Raw genomic sequence first — 27,429 nt, 5'->3', positions numbered from 1 at the left:
TTCTGTAAACATCAGTCACTTTATTACACGTTTGCCCGGGGCTACAGCTGCCACCACAGCAAGAAGGTGCAGGCCACAGGGAGGCAGCGTCTTCAGTTAGTTGTCCCAGCAGGGACAGGATTTGCTGGTACTGCTGGGGTTAAAGTCACTTCTTAAAATGAGATAAATAGGGATTACATATCTTGACCTAAACACAATCAGCAGTCACAGCACCAGTCATGAAAACACTATTCTGAGAGTCCCAGGTGAACAACAATCCCCAGTCCCACATGATTCTCATCGGAATCACGTGGCTGTCACAAACACTTCACAGGTGCTTCCGCTAAAAAGGAAACTTTGCTATGAACTGCACATTTGCAGCAAGAATAAAATGTTCGTGTGTCTGTCACTAAACTCGCTAGGTTGGTATATAAATTCTACCTGGGCGCAAAGGTGAAAGTGACGTCCCCTGGGGCTCCTCACCAGGCAGCTGAGGGAAAGGAGGGCATAGGGCCTGGCAGTCCCCCCCCCAGCTCGGAGGGAAACTGATCACTAGCTTGTTTGAAATCTACAGTGAAAACCAACCAAGGAATCAAGGTCTCGTTTGGGCACCTGCTGGCCACTTTGTCAATTGAAATGGCTCTAAAAGCTAGACAATTATGATTACTAAACACCTACCTTATTTTGTCAGTTGAGCAATACAGTACAAATGCAAAATACTTGTTTTAGTATAGCTTCCTTGTAAGGAAACCTCACAAGATTTAACCTCAACTGCTCCATATTCACTTTGCTTGGGTGAATTCCAAAGCGGTTTGTTCCCGTGTCTGCACTGTTGTGCCACTAGATGGCGCCGCAGCACACCTGGTCTTAAAGTGCATACCCTGGGAAATTTTAACAAATTAACAAATCGTATTGTTTTCTATCTTAGGGCAATTCTTTCCAACTAAAAAGAATACAAGTTTTGAATAAGACACAAAATGTCGAAGGTGTGACTAGAAAGAATGGATGTCTACTCAACCACACCCACTACGTGGCGTTTCTAACATGAAGTCACGTCACTTGCAGGCTGACCTCAGAGGTTCCTCAGGGTGGGTTCCAGACCCCCAATAAAGTGAGTATGGAAATGCAGCGACTCAGAGACTTTTGCCTCATTCATAAAAAACGCCCGTACTGAGGGGCATTTTTGGAGCATGATAAAGCCAGGTGCAATAAAATGAGGCATGCCCGTATTCAAACAAAGCTGTCCCCCAAAGCCTTTCCTGATGACAAACGGGGCCCGACATTGTGAGCTCACAGGAAAAAGCCATACGAGACAACGGAGCGAGGACGGCCACCTGGACACGGACGCTGCAGGCCAGCGAGCGAGTCTCGGGGGGACCTGCGGCCCTCACCCACTCCTTGCTACCAAGCTGGCCCTGGAGCCCTCGGGGTGCTGTGGCCGTGCTGCTGAGCAGCTACTGCCCCTTCTTCAGCCCCTGGCCATTGATGCGGTCAGCCCAGCAGCCTTTGGGCTCCGGGGGGGCGAAGTTCCAATCCACCGGGCTGAGGAGCTGCTGCGTCTTCTTGTGGGTCCAGTAGGGATTGATTAGCAGTGTCAGGAGCCCCAGGCCGCAGAGGAAGAGCGCCAGGTGGGGCGGGTGCAGGCTGCCGGCCAGGGCGGCCCAGTGCCGGAAGCACACCCACCACATGTGGTAGGTCAGGACCATGCGGCAGTGGAACATGTGCACCATCAGCCACTGGTTCACCTTCCAGAGCAGAGAGTCCGACCAGCCGGCCTGCGGGGACAAAGCAGATGCGTCAGTTCAGGGCCCCAGAGGCTCGGACGCAGCTCCTCCCCCGGGGCTGGCTCCGGAACCGGCCTGCTCAGCGGCCGGCTTGCTCTTCAGAGCCAGATTCTGTCTTGTTTTCAGTCTCACGTCAATCTTTTTGCTCTTTACCTTCAATCTGCACACACTAAGTAAATATGCTGCTTAGTAAAAGCAGAAGACGTCTGCCGGCGCTGCCGGCCCTACTCCCAGACCCAACCCAGGAGAAAAATGTCTCAGAAGAGAGAAGTCGAGGATGAGACTCATTTCCAGGGAGGTTTTTGATGCTTTCACCCCAGTAGCCCTTGGACACAAGCCAAAATGAACGTGCCTTAAAATTATTCTAAATTTACATGAAAACTAGTTTCCAACAGTCGTAGCTAAAACTGGCCATGGGACCATGGGCACCACGGTGGGACCTCATGGCCGGGACCTGTCAGCACCAGGACAGGCTGACACCCAGACAGCGGGCACACTCGGGACCAGTGAGCTTGTGCACACCGCTCTTTAGCCTTCTCTCTGCCCAGAATCTTCCCCCACAGTTCCATGTCGTGGTGCCCCTCTGTGGATGGAGACCCTGGCCTGTGTCTGCAGAAGGAAGGTCAGTGGTTAGAGCGCGAGGCACAGGCGCGCAGGGATGGCCCTGACAGCAGGCAAGGGGACAGGCTTTATTCAAGCTGCACAACCCAACTGTGAAAGGGACACAGCAATCCAACCTCCAGAGTGACTAAATGTGAAAAAGAAAAAAGGAATTCTAACTGCATTATGTCCTAAGAATGTATACACAGAGCTCTGACAAAGAAAAACAATAATCAGTGACTTAGTCACCTGAAATTAATATAAAAATTAAAATTAAAAATTTTTAAATCCTAAAAAAAAAGAACCAGTGACTTAGGACTACCTTAAAAATATAGGAAAACTAGAAAAACAAAGGATGTACTTGTCATTTGAAATACTGTGAAACTGCCCCAAAATAACTTCATAAAAAAGGTGAATGGTCTCCACTGTGGGGTCAGACATACCCAGGAGCTTTTCTGTACAAGTGATAATTGTCTAAATAATCACCGGCACAGCTTCAAACAGTAAACACTCCAGTTGCGTGAACTCTTGCGGGGTCCAGATGAAAAATGAATGTGAAGAGGGGTGGGAGATGAGGACAGAGCCTGAGGCTCTGCGGGGGGCGGGGGGGCTCCCCCAGACACAGACAGCCTTCAGTCGGCCTCACCCAGTCGCAGATCAAACCCTCCAGGCCTGTGTGTGGTTCCAACGCCAGGCAGATCGGAACCACACGCTCCCCACAGACCCTGCACTGCTGAAGTGTGATAAGAGCCGAGCAGGCACACGTCCAAACAAGCATAGCACCCCAAGAAAGCAAGAGGACAGACCCGTCCCTCGGATGGGGGAAGACTCAGACCAGGAGAATCTGCATCCATCCGTCTGACGGTGCAGTGACGTGAGAGTAAAACCAAATGTGAGAGGTGGACGCTTGGACTCGTTTCTTGTTTGTAAAATGAGAGGGTTCTCGGAGGTCCCTTGGCTGTCTGAAGCACCGTGACAACTGCGGTCAGTGGCGAGGGACCCTGTACGACCCAGCTTGCCTGGCGCAGTTGCTGGCAGTCCTTTTCTCTCTCAGAAGTGCCCAGTTTGGGTGAGAAATAGTATGGTCACTCGGCCAACTGGCCCCAGTGACTAGGTCCAAAGGTGGCGAGGGAGGGTACTGAGCCTTGGCACATACATGCTCTTGGTGTCACCCCAGGCACAAGCAGGCAGCAGCTGGTGATGCCTGGACTCAGGTGACAGCGGCCTGTGGCCCCACCAGCTGGTGTCGCAAGCTGAGGCCGGGGCCTGCAGCGTCCTGCTGGGTCAGAGCAGGCTGCAGGCCCCGGGCAGGGAGCCAGCGACGACTGGGCCTCTCTGCATGGCACCTGACCAGTGTCTCCGCAGCGCCCACAACCGACACATACATGCCAGCTGCCCCACACCGTGCTTTGATGTTGGTATATGAGGTGGCCCCGGACTCACGGTGGGGTGATGTTCTCATCGACCCACCGGACGCTGACACGCCTAACGCACTGAGCACCACGGCTGAGCCTCGCCGACCTGACACGCACTTAGAACTCAACGTCCAAACACACTGGCAGCGCACAGTGTAGACACAGCTCACCTACCCACGTGGGGCTGCGCCGCCAGGCCCAGTGACACAGGCAGCACCACACTGCATGTTACCAGCCCAGGAAATGACCAAAAGTGAAAATCCAAAGTGCAGTTTCTGCTGAATGCTTGCTGCCTTCACACCGTCGTAAAGGCGTAAGGCACGAAGCGTCCATATTGCAAAATAATTACCACAGTAAGTCTGGTTAACGTCCATCTCCACACAGTTACAATGCTTTTCTTCAACAACTTATAAACTGTAGGACGTAACTTATAACTGGAAGTTTGTACCTTCTGACCACCTTCACCCCCATCCCCCCCACCCCAGCAACTACCAGTCTGTTCTCTGTATCTACAGGTTCATTTTTGCCTTTTTTCAGATTCCACATATAAGTAAGATCATGTGGTACTTGTCTGTCTGACTTATTTCACTCAGCACAATGCCCTCTAGGCCCCTCCAGGTTGTTGCAGAGGGTACAAGTTCTTTCTTTTTTTATAGCTGAGTACTATTCCATGGCATAAATGGACCACCTCTTGTTCAGCCATCCATCCACCAGTGGACAGGTTGCTTCCATATCTTGGCTGTTGTGAATACTGCTGCTATGGACACGGGTGCAGACATCTTTTCCAATTAGCGTTCTCTTTTCCTTTGGATCAGTAACCAGAAGTGGGGTTCCTGGGTCACATGGTAGTTCTGATATTGAGGAACCCCACACCGTTTCCCACAGTGGCTGCACCCACTTACATCCCCACCAGCAGTGCACGAGGGCTCCCTTTCCCCACATCCATGCCCACACTTATTTCTTGTCTCTTTGCTGGTGCCACTCTGACAGGTGTGAGGTGACATCTCACTGTGGCTCTGATTTGCCCTCCCCTGATGACAGGTGACGCTGATGCTGAGCAGCTTCAAGGAGTACGTACATGTTACTTATGTGAATGTAACTATGAATGCAGGGAACTTGAAAGAAGCCCTGGACGAAAGAGGCCAACAGTGCCGCTGACAGGAAACCACTAAGAAGACCTTACATCTGCCCTCCTTGAGTTCACCTAGAGATTTCGGCCACCGAAGAGACCAGGCTGGTACTCTATGCAAATACATTAGTACTTTGTCAACTTAACAAAGCTCACCTGGTAGAGTAAATACACAAGAACAAACCAGAAGGTTTGAAAACAACAGACAACTGAACATGCCTCACTACATAATGAAATATAACAAAGCAGAAATAAAAGAGGTGCTGCCAGTGCTAAACCAGATAAATACTACAAAATGCAGAAATAAGTAAAAACACACGGACACTTGACCTTGGGCAGCCAGTCAGATCAGCAGAAAGGAAGGCTGATGTGCTTGTGATGGGACCACTGGCTGCCCCTCGGGGACATCAAGTTGGAGCTGATAGTCCATCTTAAAACTAATTTTCAAATGGATTAAATATCAATGTTTAAAAGAAAACCACAAAAATCCTAGAAACAGCCACAGGGAACCAGCTTTATGATCACGTGTGGGAAAGGGTGCTCTAAGCATTATGTTAGAGTCATGACTCATGTAAGTGAAAATTGATAGACTTGACTACATAAAACAAAGTTTCTGAACAATAAAAAAAAACTAAAGAATGCATGGTAAAACATCTGACAGATGACAAAGACTTTTTTTTTTAAACTTTTATTTATTTTAAGTGTGTTTTTCCAGGACCCATCAGCTCCAAGTCAAGTAGTTGTTTCAATCTAGCTGTGGAGGGCGCAGCTCACAGTGGCCCACGTGGGGATCGAACCAGAAAAGCCTGGTGTTATGAGCATCGTGCTCTAACCAACTGAGCTAATCGGCCGCCCCGACAAAGACTATTTTTAAAGTTTTTACAAATCACCAACCCCCACCCCCATATACACAAAAGACTATCCTCCAATAGAAAATAAACAAGTAAAGCAATTTATAAAACAAATATGAGTGATATGAATGTCAAATATGAAGAACAGTTCACTACAATCAAATAAATGAAAGTTGAAAACTCATTTTTTTACTTAGATTGGCAACGAATCAAAGACTGACACAGCTAGTGCTGCTGTGGAAACAGGAGCTTGCCGTCAGTGGTGCGGGTATAAATACGTACCAGCTTCTAGGAAGTACGCTGAGCAATGTGCCACTATCTTTTTCACTGAAAATGGTCTTCTCAATTGTTAATATTCACATCAGAAACACAGGCTTTCACTCACATAGTAATTACACTACGTTTAGAAAACTCGAAGCTTGAGAAGCAAGTGATCTTTGGTCTTTCTCGGGCACTAAAATCTTTGTGTTCAGTGTCCCCGGATGCTCCAAGCGCAGCGGGGGCGCAGTAACTGAATCCGCACGTAACACAGGATTGGTCTGTGCGGCTCTGGAGCCCATGGCTTAGCAGTGTGCACCGGTGCACGCCTGTCCTATGTCCCCTACTTTACATCCTGGACCAGTCTTTTTGTGGATGAGCCACATGGAGATGTTTGAGCCTAGTGTCATCCACTGACAATTCTAAGCAATATTTCCAAGCGAAATTCAGGTAGGAAATGCTAAGAACAAGCCACTGTTTTTGGTGTGTAAACCTGTCTTGAATTAGTGGTGACCCTAAGCTACATGAATTGAGGGTATGATTCTGCTGTGGGCATCTGCTGGGTCTGTGTAGCTAATATGAGGAGAGGTGTGAGAAGTGGACACAGGGACACCCTTTCACCATCCTGCACAAACAGCAGCAGAACGATGTCCCGAGGGAGCAGAAGAACTCCCAGAACAAAGTCTGTTCCCCCACCACGGGAGCCCGTCCTCTTCCTGAGGACACTGGGGACGTGAGGAGGTGGGGCCTTCCCAGCACACCCACAGCAGAGATGCTTCTGGAGACACCCCCCAGCCCTGCTCCCCTCCTCTCAGCTGGCATGTCCCACAGGAGGTGCTGTCCCCACATCTGGCTCCAGGAGAAGCCCAGACAAAAGTCTGGAAAAATACTCATGAAACGCTTCAGCGCTGGTAGCCCCTGAGGGCTGGACAGAGGGCCAGGAAGATTTTCGTTTGTTTCTGTTTTTAAAGAACTTCCTACAAAAAACAACAAAAATTCAAGGTAACCACCAATCTGTTTTCTCAAAGCGCATGAAGTACATCTCGTGGGTTTCAGGTCAGGTCACTGCCGACCAGCTGTCCAGCACAGACGTGCGTGGCTCCTGGGCTCTCCTGTCCCAACACGTCTTTCTGCCACAGCCCTGTCATTCGTGAAGTGGGGTATTTTCACGGAGGAGGGGGACGGAGAAGAGAGGCGTGCTGGGCCCCAGCCAGCACACTGCACTCCATGACCCCAGCCAGAGAACAAAGGGCAGTCACAGACCCTGCCCTCTGCCCTCTGTGGAGGGTACCCACAGGACAAAACTGAAAAGTACGCGGCTGGGCTGAAACGAGAGGCGTACACAGGGTGCTGACAGGTCCCCAGTCCAGTCTCAGCCTCTTCTCTAAGATGACCCAACGCACAGACCAGCAGCTTCAGTGGTCACTCAGAGGCTGACTAGGTCAAATGACTCGTTCAGCCCGTTAACGGTTTCCAACCCTTCTTCCCAGATCCTCTACCCCCAGCCCCACTGGTGACGCTCTCCAGGCGGCACTCACAGCACTCGCCACATGACCGGTGTGGAGCAGACGTTTGCTGTGGACGAAGGGTGTATACCACTCACTGGGCGGGCATTCACCTCAGATGAGAGACAAAAAAGCAAACAACCAAAAAAAAAATACAAAAGACCAATGAAACCAAGAGCTGTTTTTTTAAAAAGATAAAGAAAATGGACAAAACTATAGCCAGACTCATCAAGAAAAAGAGAAGACCCAAATTAAAAAATAAAACTGAGGCCGGCCCGGTGGCTCAGGGGGTTAGAGCTCCGTGCTCCTAATGCCAAAGGCTGCTGGTTCGATTCCCACATGGGCCATTGGGCTCTCAACCACAAGGCTGCTGGTTCAGCTCCTTGACTCCCACAAGGGATGGTGGGCTGCGTCCCTGCAACTAAGATTGAACACAGCACCTTAAGCTGAGCTGCCGCTGAGCTCCTGGATGGCTCAGTTGGTTGGAGCGCGTCCTCTCAACCACAAGGTTGCCGGTTTGATTCCTCGACTCCTGCAAGGTGGGCTGCACTCCCTGCAACTAGCAACGGCAACTGGACCTGGACCTGAGCTGCGCCCTCCACAACTAAGATTGAAAGGAGAACTTGACTTGAAAAAAGTCCTGGAACTACACACTGTTCCCCAATAAAGTCCTGTTCCCCTTTCCCAAATATAAATAAATAAATAAATAAATAAATAAGATAAAAATGTAGGATTTAAAAAATAATAAAATAAAATAAAAAACAGAAATGAAAGAGAAGTGACAACAGATGCCACAAAATACAAAAAATTTAAGAAAATACTATGAACAACTATATGCCAACAAATTCGACAATCTGGAAGAAATGGATAAATTTCTAGAAGCATACAATCTTACAAAGCGCAAACAAGAAGAAACAGAAAATCTGAACAGAATGATTACTACCAATGAAATTGAATCAGTAATCAACAAGCTCCCAACAAACAAAAGTCTTGGACTGGATGGCTTCACAGGTGAATTTTTCCAAATATTCAAAAAGGAATTAACACCTATTCTCCTCAAATTATTCCAAAAAATCCAGAAGGAAGAAAGGCTCCTAAGTTCATTTTACGAGGCCTATTACCCTGATCCCAAAACCAGACTAAGATACTATAGGCTGACATCCCTAATGAACATAGATGCAAAAATCCTCAACAAGATATTAGCAAACCGAGTTCAGCAATACATTAAAAAGATCACACACCACAATCTAGTGGGATTCATCCCTGGTATGCAAGGGTGGCTCAACATCTGCAAATCAAGTAACGTGATACACCACATTAAAAAGATGAAAAATAAAAATCATATGGTCATATCAATAGATGCAGAAAAAAGATTTGACAAAATCCAACATCCATTTATGATAAAAACTCTTAGCGAAGTGAGAATAGAGGGACCATATCTCAACATAATAAAGGCCATATATGACAAACCCACAGCTAACATCATACTCAATGGGGAAAAGCTAAAACCATTCCCCTTAAGATCAGGAAAAAGGCAAGGTTGCCCACTTTCACCACTTTTATTCAACACAGTACTGGAAGTTTTAGCCACAACAATCAGACAAGAAAAAGAAATAAAAGGCATCCAAATCGGTAAGAAGGAAGTAAAACTGTCATTATATGCAGATAGCATGATACTATATATAGATAACCCCAAAGATTCCACCAAAAAACTATTAGAACTCATAAATGAATTCAGTAAAATAGCAGGATACAAAATTATTATGCAGAAATCAGTTGCATTTGTATACACCAATAACAAACTATCAGAAGGAGAAATTAAGGAAACAATCCCATTTACAGTTGCCACAAAAAACAATAAAATACTTAGGAATAAATTTAACCAAGGAAGTAAAAGACCTGTACTCAGAAAGTTATAAGACATTGAAGAGAGAAATTAAAGAAGACACAAATAAATGGAAACATATACCATACTCATGGATAGGAAGAATTAATATAGTTAAAATGTTCATACTACCTAAGGCAACAATATATAAATTCAATGCAATCCCTATCAAATTACCGAAGTCATTTTTCACAGAACTAGAAAAATAATCCCAAAACTTATATGAAACCATAAGAGACCCCAAACCACCACGGCAATTTTGAGAAATAAGAACAAAGTGTAAGTATCAAGCTATCTGACATCAAATCATACTACAAGGCTATAGTAATCAAAACAGCATGGTACTGGCAAAAAACAGACACATACATCAAGGGAACAGAATAGAGAGCCCAGAAATAAATCCATGCCTATATGGTCATTTAATCTATGACAATGGAAGCAAGAATTTACACTGGGGTAAAGACAGTCTATTCAATAAATGGTGCTGGGAAACCTGGACAGACACATGCAAAAAAATGAAGCTGGACCACCTCCTTACGCCATAAATGAGAATAAATTCAAAATGGATTAAAGACTTAAATGTAAGACCTGAAACCATAAAACTCCTAGAAGAAAATATAGAAAGTAACTTTGCAGACATTACCATTAGTAATATTTTTACTGATCTATCCCCTCGGGCAAGGAAAGCAAAAGAAAAAATAAACATGTGGGACTACACCAAACTAAAAAGTTTTTTCACAGCAAAGGAAACCATCAATAAAACAAAAATGCATCCTACCAAATGAGAAATTTACCAATGATACATCTGGTAAGAGGCTAATATCCAAAATTTAACGAAAACTCATACCACTCAATACCAAAAAAACAAACAACTCAATTAAAAAATGGGCAGAGGACATGAAGAGACATGTTTCTAAGAGGACATACAGATGACAAACAGACATATGAAAAAATGCTCAACATCACTAATCATCAGAGAAATGCAAATAAAAACCGCAATGAGATGCCACTTCACACCTGTCAGAATGGCTATCATCAAATAAATCAACAAACAACAAGCGCTGGCGAGGATGTGGAGAAAAGGGAGCCCTCGTGCACTGTTGGTGGGATTGCAGATTGGTGCAGCCACTATGGAAATCAGTATGGAAGTACCTCAAAAAACTGAAAATAGACTACCTTATGACCCAGCAGTTCCTCTCCTGGTTACTTAACCAAAGAAATCCAAAATACTGATTTGAAAAAATACATGCGCCCTATGTTTATTGCAGCGCTGTTCACAATAGCCACGGTATGCAAACAACTGACATGCCCATTGGTAGATGATGGATAAAGGAACAGTGGTACATGCAATTACTCAGCCATAAAAAAGAATGAAGGGGCAGCCAGATGGCTCAGATGGTTAGAGTGCGAGCTCTTAGCAACAAGGTTGCTGGTTCAATTCCCGCATGGGATGGTGGGCTGCGCCCCCTGCAACTAAAGACTGAAAACGGTGACTGGACTTGGAGTTGAGCAGTGTCCTGGAGAAACACACTGTTCCCCAACATTCCCCAATAAAAAATTTTAAAAAAAAGTTAAAAAAAAAGTTAAAAAAAAAGAATGAAATCTTACTATTTGCAACAACATGGATGGACCTAGAGAATATTATGCTAAGAGAAGTAAGTCAGACTGAGAAAGACAATTACCACATATATGATCTCACTGATACGTGGAATCGAAAGAACAAAGTGAGCAAACAAGACAGAAATAGACCCAGGTATATACAAAAAAAAACTGTTAGTTGCTAGATGGGAGGGAGGCGGGGATGGGGAAGAAGGTACAGGGATTAGAAAGAGCAAATCAGTAGACACCATATAGTCATGGGGATGTGAAATACAGTGTGGGGAATATAATCAACAGTGTAAAGATTATGTCGGGTGCCAGATGGGCACTGGACTTATTGGGGGATCACTTCAGACTGTAGATGAATAACCACTGTGCTATACACCTGCAGCTGCAGTGGAATAATATTACACGTCAACTATATTTAAATACATAAGTGTATATATACGGCGTGCGGGATGTGAAGTACGGCATAAGGAAGACAGCGAACGTTACTGTAACAGCTAATACGATGTCAGACGGGTCGATTTGGGGAGTGGGGTTATCACTTTGTGAGGGGTGTAGATGTCTAACTTTTATGTTGCTTTATACACCTGAAACTAATTTTTAAAAAAAATTGAAAGAAATTAAAAAGCCTTTGAAAGAAAGTAAAAACCATGTTTTCTGGAGCTCAGATGCTATCCACTGACGCACGGACCTGCTGATCCTCTTCCTTACGGAGCTGGGAGCTAAAAGGCTTAAAATTGATTAAAAGGGATTGAACCCCAGGAGCTGGTGACTGGCGCTGAACTCTTTGACGTGTCTGCTGAGGCGCCCACGGCGAGGTGACAGGCGTCACGCACCTAAAGTGCGCTGCAAGCTGCAGCTGCGCGGCCGAGGCGGAAAGCCCGGGCCCTGCCCTCTGCAGCGCACACTCACCTTCAGGAGCATCCAGGAGACGCAGGTGAACGGGGTGCTCACCTCCAGGAGCAACGTGGTCATGGCGAGATAGTGGCCGGCTTTGACGTTGACCACGGAGCCTAGAAACCCCAGGAAGGCAAACAGATGGTGCAGAACTAAAAACCAGTCCCACGTCCAGAAGAAGAAGTTGGATAGATGAACCGCTACGTTCTCCAACAAGAAGAAGCCCGTTGCCGTAGCGATGTGAAACCAGCACCAGTTCTGCTGGCCACACGCCCTGTCGGCGTGCAGGACGGGGTCCACCAGCAGCGCCCACAGGCCCGCCGCGGTGCTTTGCACACCAAAGACGGCACGGGTGGCCGCCAGGTTCCAGAAGACCTTCTCTTTGGCCACCAGAGAACGGTAGGTGGCGTTCAGGGAGGATGACAGCTGGTGGCAGACCACAAAGACGCCCAGGTAGAAGACAAAGCCAGCGACCACCAGCGTCGCGCGAATCTGCCAAGAGGCGTAGTCCAGGTCGAAAATGCTCTCTGATGTCCCTCTATCACTTGCAAGACTCATTGTCCTGAATTTTATATTGAAAGCGTCCCGTGGCCAACACAGGGCTTTGGGGCCCCACGGCGCGTCTTGTCCAAGAGGACAAAGGCAGTACAGCGGTCTCTAGGATCTTCGTGTGTCTGGCTTCAATCTGCAGAAAGAACAGGTAATTCACTTTGTGTCAACTAAACTGAAGCTAGGATACAACACGACTCCAGGGCCACAAAAACATCATAATAGGAAGTACTGTTACTATCATTTACCTCATTCTTATGCACAGTTGAAGATACATAAACAAGGTAAGAAACATCCCCTGGCCGTATAGGAGAGAGGAAGAGAAATGAAAGCTGGAGCCAGGCAGCTAAGAGGTGGACGCAGGGCGCTAACAGGCAGCCCGAGGCCCCGCCTACCTGCATGGCAGGCTGTCGGATTCCAAGCATAAAACACCTTCAGATAATAACACTGGAGTTCCTGTGGTAAGGCCTTTTACTCCCAGAACCCGAGACAAGAACACAGCCCTGCTCTCCAGTGTGTGTGGTGAAGCTCTTTGCTAACGGCACCACATTCCCACAGCCATGGGACAGACACCTGCAGGCAACCCTGGGTTCAGGTGGCCTCGGACGTCCGGAGGCTGCTTCTTCATGCTGGGAGCGCCGAGGAGGCGATATAGGCACAGGGCATAAACAAGGTCTGGCACACAGTAGGTATTCACGTGGTTTAGCACTGAGAGCATCATCACGTATCGCCATTCAGATGTCCCCACGGACAGGAGGTAAGTCTGTAACCTGCCAACGGTGTGGCCTGTCCTCAGCATCCCGTCTGCAAGCAGTACACTGATGAGATCTCAGGAGCGAGGCCATGCCCCGTGCCCGCTTCCGCACAGGACAAACACCGCGAAGGACCCACTGCGCGCCGTCCTCTGCAGCTCCACGGCTCTCGCCAGCCTGCGCTGCGTTGGCCCGACGAAGCCCACTCTGCTCTCCTGGCCTTCGCCAGCTCTCAAATTCAAGGTGGCAATTCTAATTCAAACCATGAAAACAATCCCCTAAACTAAGTACATAAATGACGACTTAACCCAAGGGCCACAGGCAAAGTTTGCCGGGACCAGTACCGTGTTTCACAAATTCACTTTCTCCTGCTGACAGTGATGGCCGACAGGCCGGGAACACACGCTGAATGTATTTACCTATTCATGACATCAGCTCACTTAAAATAAGTCAATAACCTCTCCACAACAATGTAAAAACAAAAGTCCATTCTTCCATTGCTCTTTTGGGTTTCTCTAGTCACAACCAACCCTCTTCTTACTTTAACTTAGGAGATCAATTAAGTTCGCGAACTCATCCTAGAAAAAGTGCCACATACCTCATTGCTGAATATCACTATGGTCACCTTCGAAGTACTCCCCTTGGGAAGCTGTGCACCCACACGCCATCGCCTAGTCCACCCTCCAAAGCAGTTTTGGAACTCTTTTCTGGAATGGCCATCAGAGCTGTCATTGTACTACCCTTGATGTCCTGAATGTCATCAAAATGTCTTCCTTTCAATATTTCCTTTATCTTCGGGTAAAGAAAGAAGTCATCGGGGGCGAGATCAGGTGAGCTGGGAGGGTGTTCCAATACAGTTATTTGTTTACTGGCTAAAAACTCCCTCACAGACAGTGCCCTGTGAGCTGGTGCATTGTCGTGATGCAGGAGCCATGAATTGTTGGCAAAAAGTTCAGGTCGTCTAACTTTTTCATGCAGCCTTTTCAGAACTTCCAAATAGTAAACCTAGTTAAGTGTTTGTCTAGTTGGTATAAATTCATAATGAATAATCCCTCTGATATCAAAAAAGGTGAGCAACATCATTGCAACACATTCGCGAACTTAAGTGTCGGACCTTGTAGATCTGAGCAAACTTGGAGACCACATGCAATAGGCTTCCAGTTTTATTCCAACAGACAATTTTCTGCCTCCCACTCAGGTGACCTTGTTTGTTTTATCCTAGTCAGCACACAGCATGTAGTGTCCTTAGCACTCCAGGAAGCCATGACAACCTGTGCTCCGTCCCTGGGAGTGTGAGCTCGGAGCTCTCCATCCCCGCACCCCACTCTGCGCTCACCGAACCTTTGAGTTCTATGAAACACCACATTCTCCTGACCTGGGGCCCTGTACCCCGCGGAGCCCTTACTCACCACACCTCCAGCCCCGTCCACCCTCCGGTTTTCGCTTCAACATCACTTCCTCCAGAAGCCTCCCAGACCGGGAGGTGCTGTGGACTAGGGCAGGTGCCTCGGCTGAGCGCTCCTAACGCACGTGTCTCTGTCAGAGCATCTACAGGGCACGCTGCGCGCTCAGGTAAGCTGACGTGCACTGGACAGGCGGCTCCGAGGGCCTGAGCCCGCGCTGGCCGGAGGTGGCGTGCAGGAAACACTGGTACGATGACCACGCAGACTGCAGAACGGTCAGCGGTCACACCCACTGAGCAGGGACTCGTTTTGCTCGTGACAGTGTAAACACCGGTCCCGCGTGCCGGATCTGAAGGGACCTCTGCGCCCGAGTGGGGCCTCGCACTTCACAGGCGCAAACCCAGGGCAGAGCCAGGACAGGAGCCCGTCCCCGTCCCCAGCAAAGCCGCTCAGCAGCCAGCCTTCCACTCCCCGCTGGGTCTTTTCCCACCCCGCCTTCCACACGCCACACAGTGCAGGGGCTTTCCTGAGGAAGGACCCTCGTCACCCACGCCGGTGACCATGGAACAGGACTGCAGAGGGTTCTAGCTGTGCCACCAAAACGTTCTGTCCTTTGGGGTGTCACACATCTAACTGAACCACGAGGTCGCAACACTGGAGCCTGGAGCAGTGAAAACCAGAAAACTTGTCACTCAGCTCAGAGTCCCCACGACTGCTCTGTGGACACAGAAACACAGGCTCACCTCACACAAACCACAAGGAACCATGTCTCCGACTCCAGACCTCTGGGGTCTGGCTGGCCAGCTGGTCCTGGACCACGTCACACAGGGGTTTGTTCCCGCGTCTCAGCCAACGCTCGCTGTGTGACGATGACCCCAATTCTTCCCCCACAGTCCCTGAGCTGCTTCTGTCCACAGGAGGTCCCTCACCGGGGACACGGCTGGCGAGGAGGCTCTGTGACCATGACATGGACATCCATGTCATGCCAGGGCTGCAGCTCACTCACACACCTGGAAACCCACTTCGGAGTCAATATGCGCACAGAGCAAGTTTAATACCACGTTAGGAGGCTGGCAAGAGCACTTGGCTTTGCGTATCCATGTGTGTAACTGCTTTTCATGCATATTTTCCATATTACGATGTCTTAACATCCTAAACCCTTCCTGGCTGGGGAGAGACTGCCCCTCCCAGCGGCCACTCCTTAGGGACAGCGAAGGGCCAGCCGGGACACACCTGGATCTGCCATCTGCCATCCACTGTCCAGAGCCAGCCCCCCCCACCTACCCTGCCGGAATCACCCAGGACCAGGTGCCAGGCAACCAGGGACACCCCCCCCATCCACCCGGACAGCCCCAAACCAATGGAACTATTCAAATCAGCCGGGCCTGAGTGTGCACCTGCCTACATTCCTGGGGAACCCACTGCGGGTCAGGCCTGAGTCTCCCCACTCTGGTCTTCTCTCTCCCGACCCCTGGGGCATCCACGCGGTCTGAGTCTGGGACCTGAGCGTGGAACAGACTGTGCCCTGAGCCTCTCCTGCGTCTCCCTGTGGCTGCAGGTGACTGACTGGCTACAAAGGAACACAGAACAGCCTGCTTCTGCAGCAGTGCAGGCTGACCCCCAGGGAGGCCACACACTGGGAGAGGAGGCAGATTTTCAACGTTGGGTAGAAAGGAAGCCTCACCATCTAGAACAGGGGTGTCCAAACTACAGCCCACGGGCCAACTGTGGTCCACAACCCATTGTTAATTGGCCCGCAGCAAATTCCAAAAATATATTTAGTTTACTTAAATAAACCAGGTGAGGCAATACGTACTTCACCTCGAGTGAGTGGCCCAGCTGTTTGTGTATTTTACTGCCTTGGTGAAAAATGTTGAAAAAAGTTTTGACACCCCTGGTCTAGAATGTAACAGTGATCCACTAAAAGGGTTGCCCTACACAAAACTGTAAACTCTGCTAAAACATGGACCTGTCCTTACATTTCTTGCACTTTCCTACAAGTCAGTCATGAGATCGGGTTCCAGTTCCCATTTTGCCCCAATTGCATCAACATGCCTTTGGCCAAGCCATCTAACTTCTGTGCAATCTCTGCCTTCAAATGGGAGCGTCCCCGTGACTCTGAGTAAAGCAAACACCCAAGTTCACCTCAGTGGAAGTGGTTAGTCCAGCTGCTGTTTCAGGAAGGTTGGGTTGGGGTGGGAGGGACTCCAGGGCACTAGGAGCAAAGAATCAAGAAAGGTCAGCTTAGTGGGTCCGATGTGGTTCTGCTTTTTAAGAGCTAAGAAAACAAGTTTCTAAGCACACTGAGCCCTCTGACTATGGGAATACAAAACACACATAAACAGAGCAGTCGGACACTGGCTGCGAATATGAAGGACCTCCAGTGCTCCAGCGGTTTGAAATGTCAGCCACATACAAAACAAGCCCCAAAGCCCTGATTCTCTGGGAGAAACCCTGAGGAAAGGCCGGGAACACCGGTTTTCTATCTCCCTTCCTGTGACCTCCCTGTTCCCTACCAAGCAACACAAGGGGATCCCGAGGGGGGCAGCGAAGTCTGGGAGGTGACAGCCCGAGTGACAGAAAACGGAAGCGCGGAGGCCACAAGTCCAAGGGCCACTCACCGCAAGCCCAGGCTCCCAAGGACGTGGGAGGGGCGAGAACACGGAGCCCTGTCAGTGGGGCGGGTCCCACGTTTCTGAAGCACGTTTCTGAAGCTCTACCTAATGATGAGAGGCCTTGAGGCAGGGTGGCAGGGACAGGGTGGAGGCCAGGGGCAGGCAGGGGACAGTGCAAGCACCCCAGGTGGCTCCAGGGACTCAGAAACCAGGAAACACACTGTGCTTCCAAATTCATGGCACTGGAAAACCCAAGACTGGCTTCTGGGTCGTCCAGCCATCTAGGAAGCCTTTTTGAAGGTCGTGTCATGAAAGAACTGCAGACAGGTCATGGTCAGACACAGACACACAGACAGGTGAGCTGGGGCTGTGACAGGGCAAACCCTCTGCAGTCATAGCCGGTGCCAATGAGACAGATGGAAACAACCCACTATAAACCCAGTTCTGGTTACCCTTTCCAATCCCATCACCTGCCCCCATTTGGATCCCTGCTCAACACCTCCTCACTGCGCGTGTCCCTACACGATGCACGCACAGCATGTCTCGGGGAGCCGGTGCTCGTCTGCTCTGACCTGTCACTGTGGTCTCTCGCCCCGTGGGGTGCATCGACAAGCTGAACCCCGAGTCAGGAGGGAACGAGGCATCTGCGGACCCAGGCAGGCAGCAGGCATCCCTCCCTGGAGCCCTGCACAGGCACTGCTGCCCCCACAACGTCCCAGGCCCACACCCACAAGCCCAGCCAGGCCATTCGGAGAGCAGTACGGATGGGACTGTGCCGACCTCCTCCTCCTCCTTCCTCTCATTGGGCTGCTCACCCTGACCACATCCCTCCCCTCAGAGGCACAGGGGACACGGCTCACCGCCAGCCCCGCTCTGCCTCCAGACCCGGACTTAAGGGCTTCTGCTTGTGGCCTGAAGCCTAAATAGTACTTCACAGCTGGAAGTCACTGTTCCTTTCCTGGGGACAACTGGACACCCAATAGCATGGCTTATCCTGCTCTTTCACGCCCAAGGCTCCAGCCCCGTATCTCAGTGGCTGAGGAACCACAGAGCAGGGGGTGGCTCCTGGGAGGGCTGAGAGCCCCGTCCCAATGCTATGCAGCCTTCATTTTCTTGGGAAAACCTATCTACAAAACTCATCTCAGTCCTTGCTTTGTAGGCTGTGATGGCGTAAGCTGTGCTCCTGCACGGGACCAGGCACTTTTTACATCAACAGGCTGCTAGTTCCAGTGGTGCTCTGTGACCAGGCAGCACATCTCCACGATAGGACTCAATGGCCACCATCGTTCAGTTCTTACACGTCTCCTGTGGACACCAGCGTTTGGTGCTTGGTTAAGATAACCGACCCAAAACTCGGAAATGAAGTCAAAAAGGGGAAAAAAGGGTGTGTGCTTTATGTCAGGCTAGATTAGTGCTTAACAACCCCCTGAGGATCACCTGACTTGCTAGGGGACTTAAGTGACACTCACTGCTCACCAAGGAAGGGGCCCAGACATTTCAGTCTAAGTCATACATTAATTAACCCACACAACGCTGACAAGATGCAGCAATTGTCCTTTCCACCCAAGAGAGCTCATCTCAAAGGCCGACCCGCTGCGTGGGGGCGCTCAGCGGGGTGGTACCCGACCCAGCAGCCTCATCTCAGCATTCCCCCCATTCACTCGCGCTTGAACCGGCTTTCTCTGCCTGTCATCCGCGGGGCAGCTCGCCGCGGAGCTAAAGGGAACCTGACAGTGCTCACTGTTTGCAACATTCTGACAATTACCCTTTAACAGCTGGTAACAAAGTTTCTTCCAAAACCAAAAGATACACATGCTCAATGAACAAAATTCAGACACTATAAACAAGCATAAAATACAAAAATAAAAACGTGTAACCCTCCTATCCAGCTCTAAGCACTATTACCACTTGTTGGTGCCCGCCGGGTCCATTGTCTTACTGAACTTTTTTCCCCCATAAAAATGGACCAAAGTACACACGCTGCCTTGCGGCTGCTTCTTTCGCGCGTGCAACGTGTGATTCCGTTCCCGCTTGAACCCTCTCGTACAGGGATTCTCACGCGAGGCCCCAGTCCGGGGGCTGTGCCATCGCCCACTTTCCCCGCCGCCCCTTAGCTCCGTCCCCAGCTCCTCACCGCTATAAACACAGTTCACATCTGCGAGGCCAGCGGAGACCCTATGATTCCAGCTGCAGTTCTTGGAGGTAAGAGACGCTCAGCCAGCACTTCCATGCGGAGCGGCCTGCGAGTTCGCCGCCTGACCGTGGGCGCTGTTTCTCCGAGGAAAACACAGGGACGCCGCGGGGCGGGAGAGGGGCCGACGACCCCGCCCCCCGCCCCCGGCCCCGCCCCCCGCAGCCCGGCCCCGCCCCCGCAGCCCGGCCCCGCCCCCCGCAGCCCCGGCCCCGCCCCGGCCGGCGCGCCCCCGCGCCTGCAGACCCGGGGCCGTGGGTCCCGCGGGAGAGGGAGGGCCCGGGTCTGCGCGGGGATGTCACGCCCGCTAGACCGCGCCGCGGGGGAACGCAGGCCGGGCCCCGGGTGGGCGGCGCAAGGCTCGGCCGCGCGCGGGGCGGGAGGAGGCGCCGACGGGACCCCGGCCCGGCCCCCTCACGCCCTCTCCGCCCGCGCCCGCCAGCCGGGCCCCCCACTGCCCCGGCCAGACCAGCGCGGACGCGCCTCTGTGCCCTCACCTGGGCCCGCGCCCCGCCGGCAGCCAGCGCCCGCACGGCCGCGGCCACGGTCCGGCCCCTGTCACCGGCGCTCACCCCGGCCGGGGCCTCGCGGCAGCCGTCACGACCGCGCCGCAGACGCCCGCGCATGCGCGCCCTGGGGGCGGGGCCAGCGCCGGCGGCCGGGAGCTACCACTGGTGCGGGGGCGCGGGCAAGACCACGGGCGCGGGGGCGGGCGCTCGCGGACCCCGAGTCTGCGGCTCGCGCGCTGTCTTTCCCGCCTTCTCTAACGTGAGCTGACACGGGACGCACAGCCGCGCCGCAGCCTGACCGACCCCTGGAGAACACCGGGCCGTACAAGGAAGGGGTCGTCCGTGCGGACCCTAGAGTCGCGGGCGCCCCGGGGTCCCCCGGGGAGCGCGGCCCCGCGAAGCCTCTGTGCCCACCGCCCCTAGTAGGCCCCGGGCCAGCGTGAACCCGACACCACCGAGAACCCCTGAGACCCCACGGAGCCCACGCTCAGATCCCACTGAGCCGTCTCCGCCCCACCCGCGCTGAAGTCCGCGGATGCCACCCGCCGAGGCCCCAGCTAAGGTCCACGCAGGGCTGCACCCGTCTCCAGGGGACCGCGGTGACTCAACTGTCTGAACCTGCAGTAAAAGCAAGGGGCCAACCAAGATCACAACGTCCTAGAAGTGGGAGCGTTCTCAGTTTCACTTCCCAAACGACCCTGGGGTTGCAGGCAAATGATCTAAGTTCTCTCAACCTTGCTTTCTGCTCTGCAAAGTCAGAGGAAATCCTGTGCCGCTCAGCGTTGTGACGGCTTGAAACTCCCTGAAAATCACCAAGCAGAACACACCGCAGTTACTGGTCCCTAGGGACCCTGGAAAATGGTTAAATAGGCTTATGCTGGCCTGTGGTTTCAAAGAACTTGAGGTGCATCAGCTCACTTTGTATTGATGGAGATGCAGCAGCCACCCACCCTCACAGCCCAGCAGGCCCCTCTCCCTAACGGTAACCCCTCCCATATCACCTAACCTCTCCTGGTCCCAGAATCCTCTTCCATAAGATGGACAGTATGACAGCATCCACTCCAAACACTGCCCATAGAATGAGCTGTTAATACCTGGAACAGTGGATGGCATCATATTAGCCTCCAGAGCACATTACTTGATAAAAAGAGTAATGGTGAGATAATGCACGTGAAGCAGCTTTATAAACTGTGAACTAGATTTACAATGGTTAAGTATCCTCCCTCCACCTTCCAGGTCAGGAAACCTCCAGGGAGGCAGCCTCTGTGCAAGAGGCACGACTTTGTGGGCCTTCTCCCTCTTGCTCAGGGCAGCTCCCCCCACCCCCCAGAAGATGGAGCTGAAGGCCTGGCACTGGGGGTCTTGTTTTTGAATGTAGATTGCCAGGCTTTGGAGAGCCAGGGACCACATCACCTTGCATTAAAAATGTGGTTTTGGAGCCGGGACGGTGGCTCAGGCGGTTGGAGCTCTGTGCTCCTAACTCCGAAGGCTGTGGGTTCAATTCCCACATGGGCCAGTGGGCGCTCAACCACAAGGTTGCCAGTTCAATTCCTCGAGTCCCGCAAGGGATGGTGGGCTCTGCCGCCTGCAACTAGCAACGGCAACTGGACCTGGAGCTGAGCTGTACCCTCCACAACTAAGATTGAAAGGACAACAACTTGACTTGGAAAAAAGTCCTGGAAGTACACACTGTTCCTCAATAAAGTCCTTTTCACCTTCTGTAAGGAATAGAAAATATGAAGGCCTGCCTGGGAACATTTGGGGATGTAACCTCTCACAGTGGCTGGGGTATGTGCTTGGCCTTGGAAGGATTGGCTACCCTCCCAAGGACCAAGAAAATATTTACAGGATGAGGAGCCTGGCCTTCGCCTTAGCGCAGATGGGCCGAGCTCCTATACATCTAACCTCGTACCAAGGACTGGCCCCGGCTCCTAGCCAGATCCAAGACAGTTCCTTGTGTTGTTAACACGTATGCTTATTGGCTCCTTGCCGCTGTTGTCAGTGAAGTCCTCAAAACCCCAGAAAGCCGAGGCAGGCACAGCAGTAGTTGCTGTTGTTCCCCGGCCGCCTCGGCTGCGGCAAGATATTCCGCCTGTGCTGATGACTTTACTTGACTGGGATTTTGCCCACACTGGTGAAAGGCCGTTGCTGTTTCTACGACTCTAATTGACTGGGCCCTGGTGGTATGATGAATTGTCTCCTTGCTTGTTAGTGGTATGATGATATATTCCCCTAATCTCTGTCTTGTCTTACTTACTTTCACTTTGTAATAAAACTCTTTAACCCCTTCATCCCGGCTTGTGGTGGTGTGTCTTGAGTTTTGGGCCTTGAAATTAAGTCTGTGCACAGCAATCGATAATACTTATCGATACACCTTCCCCAATAAAATCTTTAAAAAAAAAATGTGGTTTTGGAGCCAGACACACCCCGCTCAGCTGCTGAGCATAAGTTGTGACATGTGGCGGGCAGAACGGGAAGGTGCTCTGGGCCTTCCTGGGCGCTCCCCGGTGGGTGGCAGATGCCCAGCTGGCAGGCCAGCGCTGTCACTACACAGCAGAGCCCTTCCTGCCCAGGAACTTCACCCTGAAGCCTTTTCTTTCTTTACTGCACTTAGCACGCCGGGGCATTTGTATTTTCATGTGTTTGTTTTGGTGTTTATTCTCCATGTCTTCTAACTAAAATATAAGCTGCATGAGAGTAGCTGGGTTTTGTTGTTTTTGACCTCCAGAACTTAGGAAGTTACCTGGCATGAATGTATGTTGAAAGAGCAAATTAGGTAACGTGTGAGAAGCATCTGGACTGACCTGACCTGCCTGGCCACCCACTGGGTGCTCAAAGATTTTATTGAATTGAATTAAAAATATGACAGACCCCGAGATTCATAGTTTTCTCATCACATGAAGAAGATAACCATTGCCTCATCTCTCTCTCGGGCCTACTGTGGACGAGATGGTTACATTCTGAGCGGCCTTTGAAGGTAAGTATAAAACCATTGCATCTCCTCAGCACAGTAGGAAGAGGGGTTACATTCACCTTCACCGTGACCTGTTTTTCTGCTGTGTCACTGGGCCCTGAGTGCTGTATAAACACACAGAGTGTCTACTGTGTGCTGGGCTCTGCACTGGCAGCCCTCCCGGCTCCTCCACTGATTCTCCCACCTTCTACGGGGGCACCTCGGCCTGCATCACAAATAAGGAACTGAGGCTTCCAGAGAAACAGCCGGCTCAGGCAGACAGGCCTACATTCCCAGCGTGTGTCTTTCCCCTCTGCCATCATAAAGCATAGTTTCCAGGGACACCTGGCGATGAGTACGCTGAGAAGACTGAATGAAATGCACCTGATTCCTGCTCACCTCCTCTCATCCCACTCGCTTCCTCCACCCCTGAGGTCACAGCTCTGTCACCTGCTCCCTCCTCCAGCGGTCATAACAGCAACAAGCTCTGGGTGTCAGGCGCCAGGTTCAGTGCCTTTCGTGAGTGGCCTGGCCCAATGGCCCGTGCACACCTCAGGTTTGTCCACTCTCACCCACATTTCGTCGACCAGACGCCAGGGTCCGTGTGGGAAGGGCTCAGCACAGGCCACAGAAGGAGAAGTGAGCTTTGACCGCCCACAGGGTCTCCAGGAAGACGAGGAAGTGGATTCCTTAGAGAAGGCAGCCAGGGACACTTCTAACATTATCTTTTTTCCAATTATATAAGCAATACATATTTGTTGTTTGTTTAATAAAGAAGAAGACAGATTTTTAAAGGACATTAACAGACAAGCAGTTAGATTTCTCCTTTCTAAGCACTAAGCCTCCTGAGTCTGCAGAGGGGAGGGAGGGAGGAGAGAATTTCCTGTTTTCCATCAAGTGTCACTGGACAGAGTGTAGTTCCCGCGGAGGGGAGTACTTGACCCTGAGTTTGCAGACAACAGGCTAGACCACAGGGACCGAGTTCCCACAGGGGACAGTGGGTCCCAAACAAGGTGCTTCAGGAACACTGCAGTTCAGGGTGGTCAGGCTCTCACCCAGCTGTGACGGAGACTCTGTCCCAACTCTAGTCCTAACTCTAGTTGGCCCTCTGAGCCCTCCAGGCTGACTTGGGCCCTGCCTGGCCTTGCTCGGTCAGTCCCCCACCCTGGATAGCTGATCAAATCCCTTCTCCCCACCTTCCACGATATTACCCTGGCTTCAGCAAGAAGGGCCTGCCTTCAGCAAGAATCTTGCTGAATTGGTCTAGCAAGAATGCCCATCACCTTGATGTTTCCTAGTAACCTGCCATCAGCCGCCCTTCAGCACACCAGCCCGCCCGCTCCTGGGCTGTGAATCCTGTGTGTCCTTACAGTGCTCCACCCCCAAGCACTGGCTCTGGCCCCTACCATCTCCATAGTCTCCTGAATAAAAGTTGCCTTCCCGTTCTTTAGCCACTGTCATGAATATTCTGTAAGAACTGTGGCAAAATTAAAGCTTCTTAGAAAGAAGCTTAGTCAGAAAAATGTGTCTTTTTGGACTCATTCTGCCTCTATGAATATTCACTGTGTCTATTTCTTTTTCTGAAAAGCTTATTTTGAACCACAGAACAAGGTGCCTCTGGCCTGGAGCTAAGATTCTTGGAATGTGGGAAGGGCTCTGAACTGGGGTCTTGACACTGTTTCTCACCAGGGCTTGGCTGCTACCCATTTGTGACCTTGCAAGGGTTGGTTAACCTATTGGAGCCACGAACATGAGATGAGATTGGTGTCTAAAGTCTCTTCCAGCATGAAGCAAAGCTCTCAGCTAAACCATGCAGGACAGGTTCTCTCGGTTCAAAATGATGACCTGAAAACTAACTAATGGCTGCAATTACCTTGAGGAATCCTTAAATCTCACTTGGCCAAACACATTACCGTAACAACCAGCGTTTAAAAAAATGCCTTGATAAGATTATGTTGGTCCTGGGGCGACAAAGCCAGGCTGTTCTCTTAGGGGTTGCCAAAGCCCACCATCATCCAGGCCAGCCCTCAGCGGACACTTGGTTTTCACCATGGGTGGGGGTTGGGGGAAGTCGTCCGGGCATCCAGAGGTGGGGTTGCAGATACTGCCACAGGTACAGATACACAGGCTGTGCCCACAGCCACGAAATGTCGGTCGTGCTGAGGCTGAGAAAAAGGACTCTCCTGGAGAAAAAGGACTTCCCCAAGCCGCAACCTAAAACTGCGGAGATGCTGTGCTAAATGGCCTCTATGCCCAAACAGGCCCACCCAGTTCCGGCTCTTCGCCAGGAATGGAGCAAATGGTATTTAGGCGGCCTGTGAGAGACGCTAGATTCTTACCCACAGAGATGCCACTGCTTAGATTTAGTTCTCAGCTCAGTCACTGGTTTAGGAACAAATCCACAGGCTCAAAACTCGCCACCCTATTCCCACCCCCACAACACAAAGCATAATGTGGTACATAAACCAAACACACAGGCTCAGAAAAGAAAACGAAACAGTGTTTCAAACATCAGGCAGAATATTACAAGGTAGACAAGTCCAAAAGTAGCACACTAAAGTGGCAGATTTGCAAACTCCCAAGAATACTTACCTGAGAGTTTTCCTTCCAATTTTCCTGCTAGGCAAGTGCATGGAGTTTCAATATAGACAGGAGACTGTGAAAGCTCAGATCAGCTGAGCAGGAACCACAGCAGTACAGGGAGAACGCCAATTCACATTCCCCCTGCCCTTTAAAGTAACTAAGTTAAAACAGCAGTGAAGGAGCCAGGCTCCCATGCCAGGCTCCGGGTGGGAAGGCCCGCGAGGGCCAGGCTGCTGTTACCTGTCTTCTTGTGACGGCAGACACAGGAAGCAGGACACACAGCACCCTCTGAGTTCCATAGGCACTTGGCAGGCGTGGATTGCCTCACACACCAGGCCTGAGTCACTCAGCATGAGACAGGGCGTGACACGACACCCACACTGGACGCCCACATGCTCTGTGATGTCCGTGCTCACACCGGATGTGAAGCTGGGTGCAGTGGCACCTGGCACCGTGGTGACACCTGGGGCAAGCCTGTAATTGTGTGAGTCGTTTCAGGGGAAAGAGACCACTGAGCGAGACCACAAGACACAAACGACCATGAATGAAGACCTGACATGAACACGCTGTCCTAACCAGGCAAAGGGCCACACAGCTGTGACATTGCAGTCACGCTGATCTCTAGGTTAAGAGCCACATTTCTGGAACAGAAGTGCAGACAGGTTGCTTTATTTCTGCACACTAAAGAAGTCTTTTGTTCTTTTCTAGCACTAAATATGAACCATGAAATCATTAGCTCCTGCCCTCCTGGTCTGGGAGCAAATTTTTTTCTTTTTTGGGGGGCTGGGGGGGAGGGGAACAGGACTTTATTGGGGAACAGTGTGTACTTCCAGGACTTTTTCCAAGTCAAGTTGTCCTTTCAATCTTAGTTGCAGAGGGTCCAGCTCAGCTCCAGGTCCAGTTGCCTGTTGCTAGTTGCAGGGGGTGCTGCCCACCATCCCTTGCGGGACTCGAGGAGTTGAACCGGCATCCTTGTGGTTGAGAGCCCACTGGCTCATGTAGAAATCGAACCGGCAGCCTTTGGAGTTAGGAGCATGGAGCTCCAACCGTCTGAGCCACCGGGCCGGCCCGGGAGCAAATTTACTTAAAGAAAACAAAATAATTTATGCTTGTGTTTCCAAATACAAGAAAAGAGAGATTGATCTTAAGATAGTGTTGTAGTGTAGAAAACAATTATACCATGTGTATAAAGCTTTAGTTTATGTGGCATGTTTCATAAATATAATTTTATTTGAGTCTGTGCTCAAAGAATATTAACTCAAGTAAGTAAACACGGTCGCTTCCATCAGTTTGGTACATTCCAAAAGGAGAGATTTCTCCAAAGCAGAATAGATTGTCAACTGAGAACATAAATCTTAGCATGTTTAAAGTGTTATATTGATGTTGTGTGTGTACTAATCCTGTTTTTTATTTTCTGTTTATGATGCTTTGATATCTTGGGGCCTGGCTGAGTAGGGAGGGCTTCCCTCCCTGGGTGACCAGACTGTGTCCCCCTCACCTGCTTTATCTCTTCCACCTGTGACACACCCGCCCCTGTCCCCAAGGCCCCCACAGCCAGGCAGACTGTCCCCTGTCCCCTGCCGGCCTGTGCTTCTTATGAACGCAGACTGGAGGCTTCTCCCCCACACACCCCTCTGCCTTCCCTGCACGGTCCTGTGTGGGGACCTGAGTGCATACTTCTTCCTTCACACCAGTAGTTTCCATGTGTGTGTCTTACACACCTGCTTAAGACAAACCCTGGGCACATTTTAAACAGTTTGCTGGAGCTCACACCTAAGTTTTCAAGTCTGCAAATAACTAACCAGAAAACAAAGTCAAGCCAATAAGAGCAAGGACAGAATGTGGAATTCACGCGACGTCTGTGTCAGTCTCTTATGCACAGCACGGCCCAGGGAAGACGTTTGCTGCCCTATCGGAATGTCCACGACTCAAAGCTGAAGGCAGGGCGCTTTGGGGCCTTGTATTC

The 27,429-nt window shown here is 50.7% G+C and overlaps 1 protein-coding gene across 3 annotated transcripts; it reads right to left on the bottom strand.

Annotated features, from left to right (window-relative positions):
- Positions 1–25,714, bottom strand: CLN8 (CLN8 transmembrane ER and ERGIC protein). Of its 3 annotated transcripts, XM_074329270.1 has the most exons (4): positions 19,916–20,065; positions 19,362–19,495; positions 11,924–12,593; positions 1–1,754 (listed from the first exon to the last, which is right to left on the bottom strand). In XM_074329270.1, exons 3-4 carry the CDS (start codon positions 12,464–12,466, stop codon positions 1,434–1,436), a joined length of 864 nt encoding a protein of 287 aa, XP_074185371.1. In that variant the 5' UTR covers positions 12,467–12,593; positions 19,362–19,495; positions 19,916–20,065; the 3' UTR covers positions 1–1,433. The 3 variants fall into 3 exon arrangements, with proteins under 3 accessions (XP_074185371.1, XP_019593146.2, XP_074185370.1); XM_019737587.2 differs by lacking the exons at positions 19,362–19,495; positions 19,916–20,065 and adding an exon at positions 25,473–25,714; XM_074329269.1 differs by lacking the exon at positions 19,362–19,495 and having other exon boundaries at positions 19,916–20,070.
- Between the last annotated feature and the right edge of the window lie 1,715 nt (positions 25,715–27,429).

Source organism: Rhinolophus sinicus, linkage group LG04 (genome assembly GCF_036562045.2).
Source record: "Rhinolophus sinicus isolate RSC01 linkage group LG04, ASM3656204v1, whole genome shotgun sequence".
Lineage (NCBI taxonomy): Eukaryota > Metazoa > Chordata > Mammalia > Chiroptera > Rhinolophidae > Rhinolophus > Rhinolophus sinicus.
This window is presented reverse-complemented; position numbering and strand designations above follow the sequence as displayed.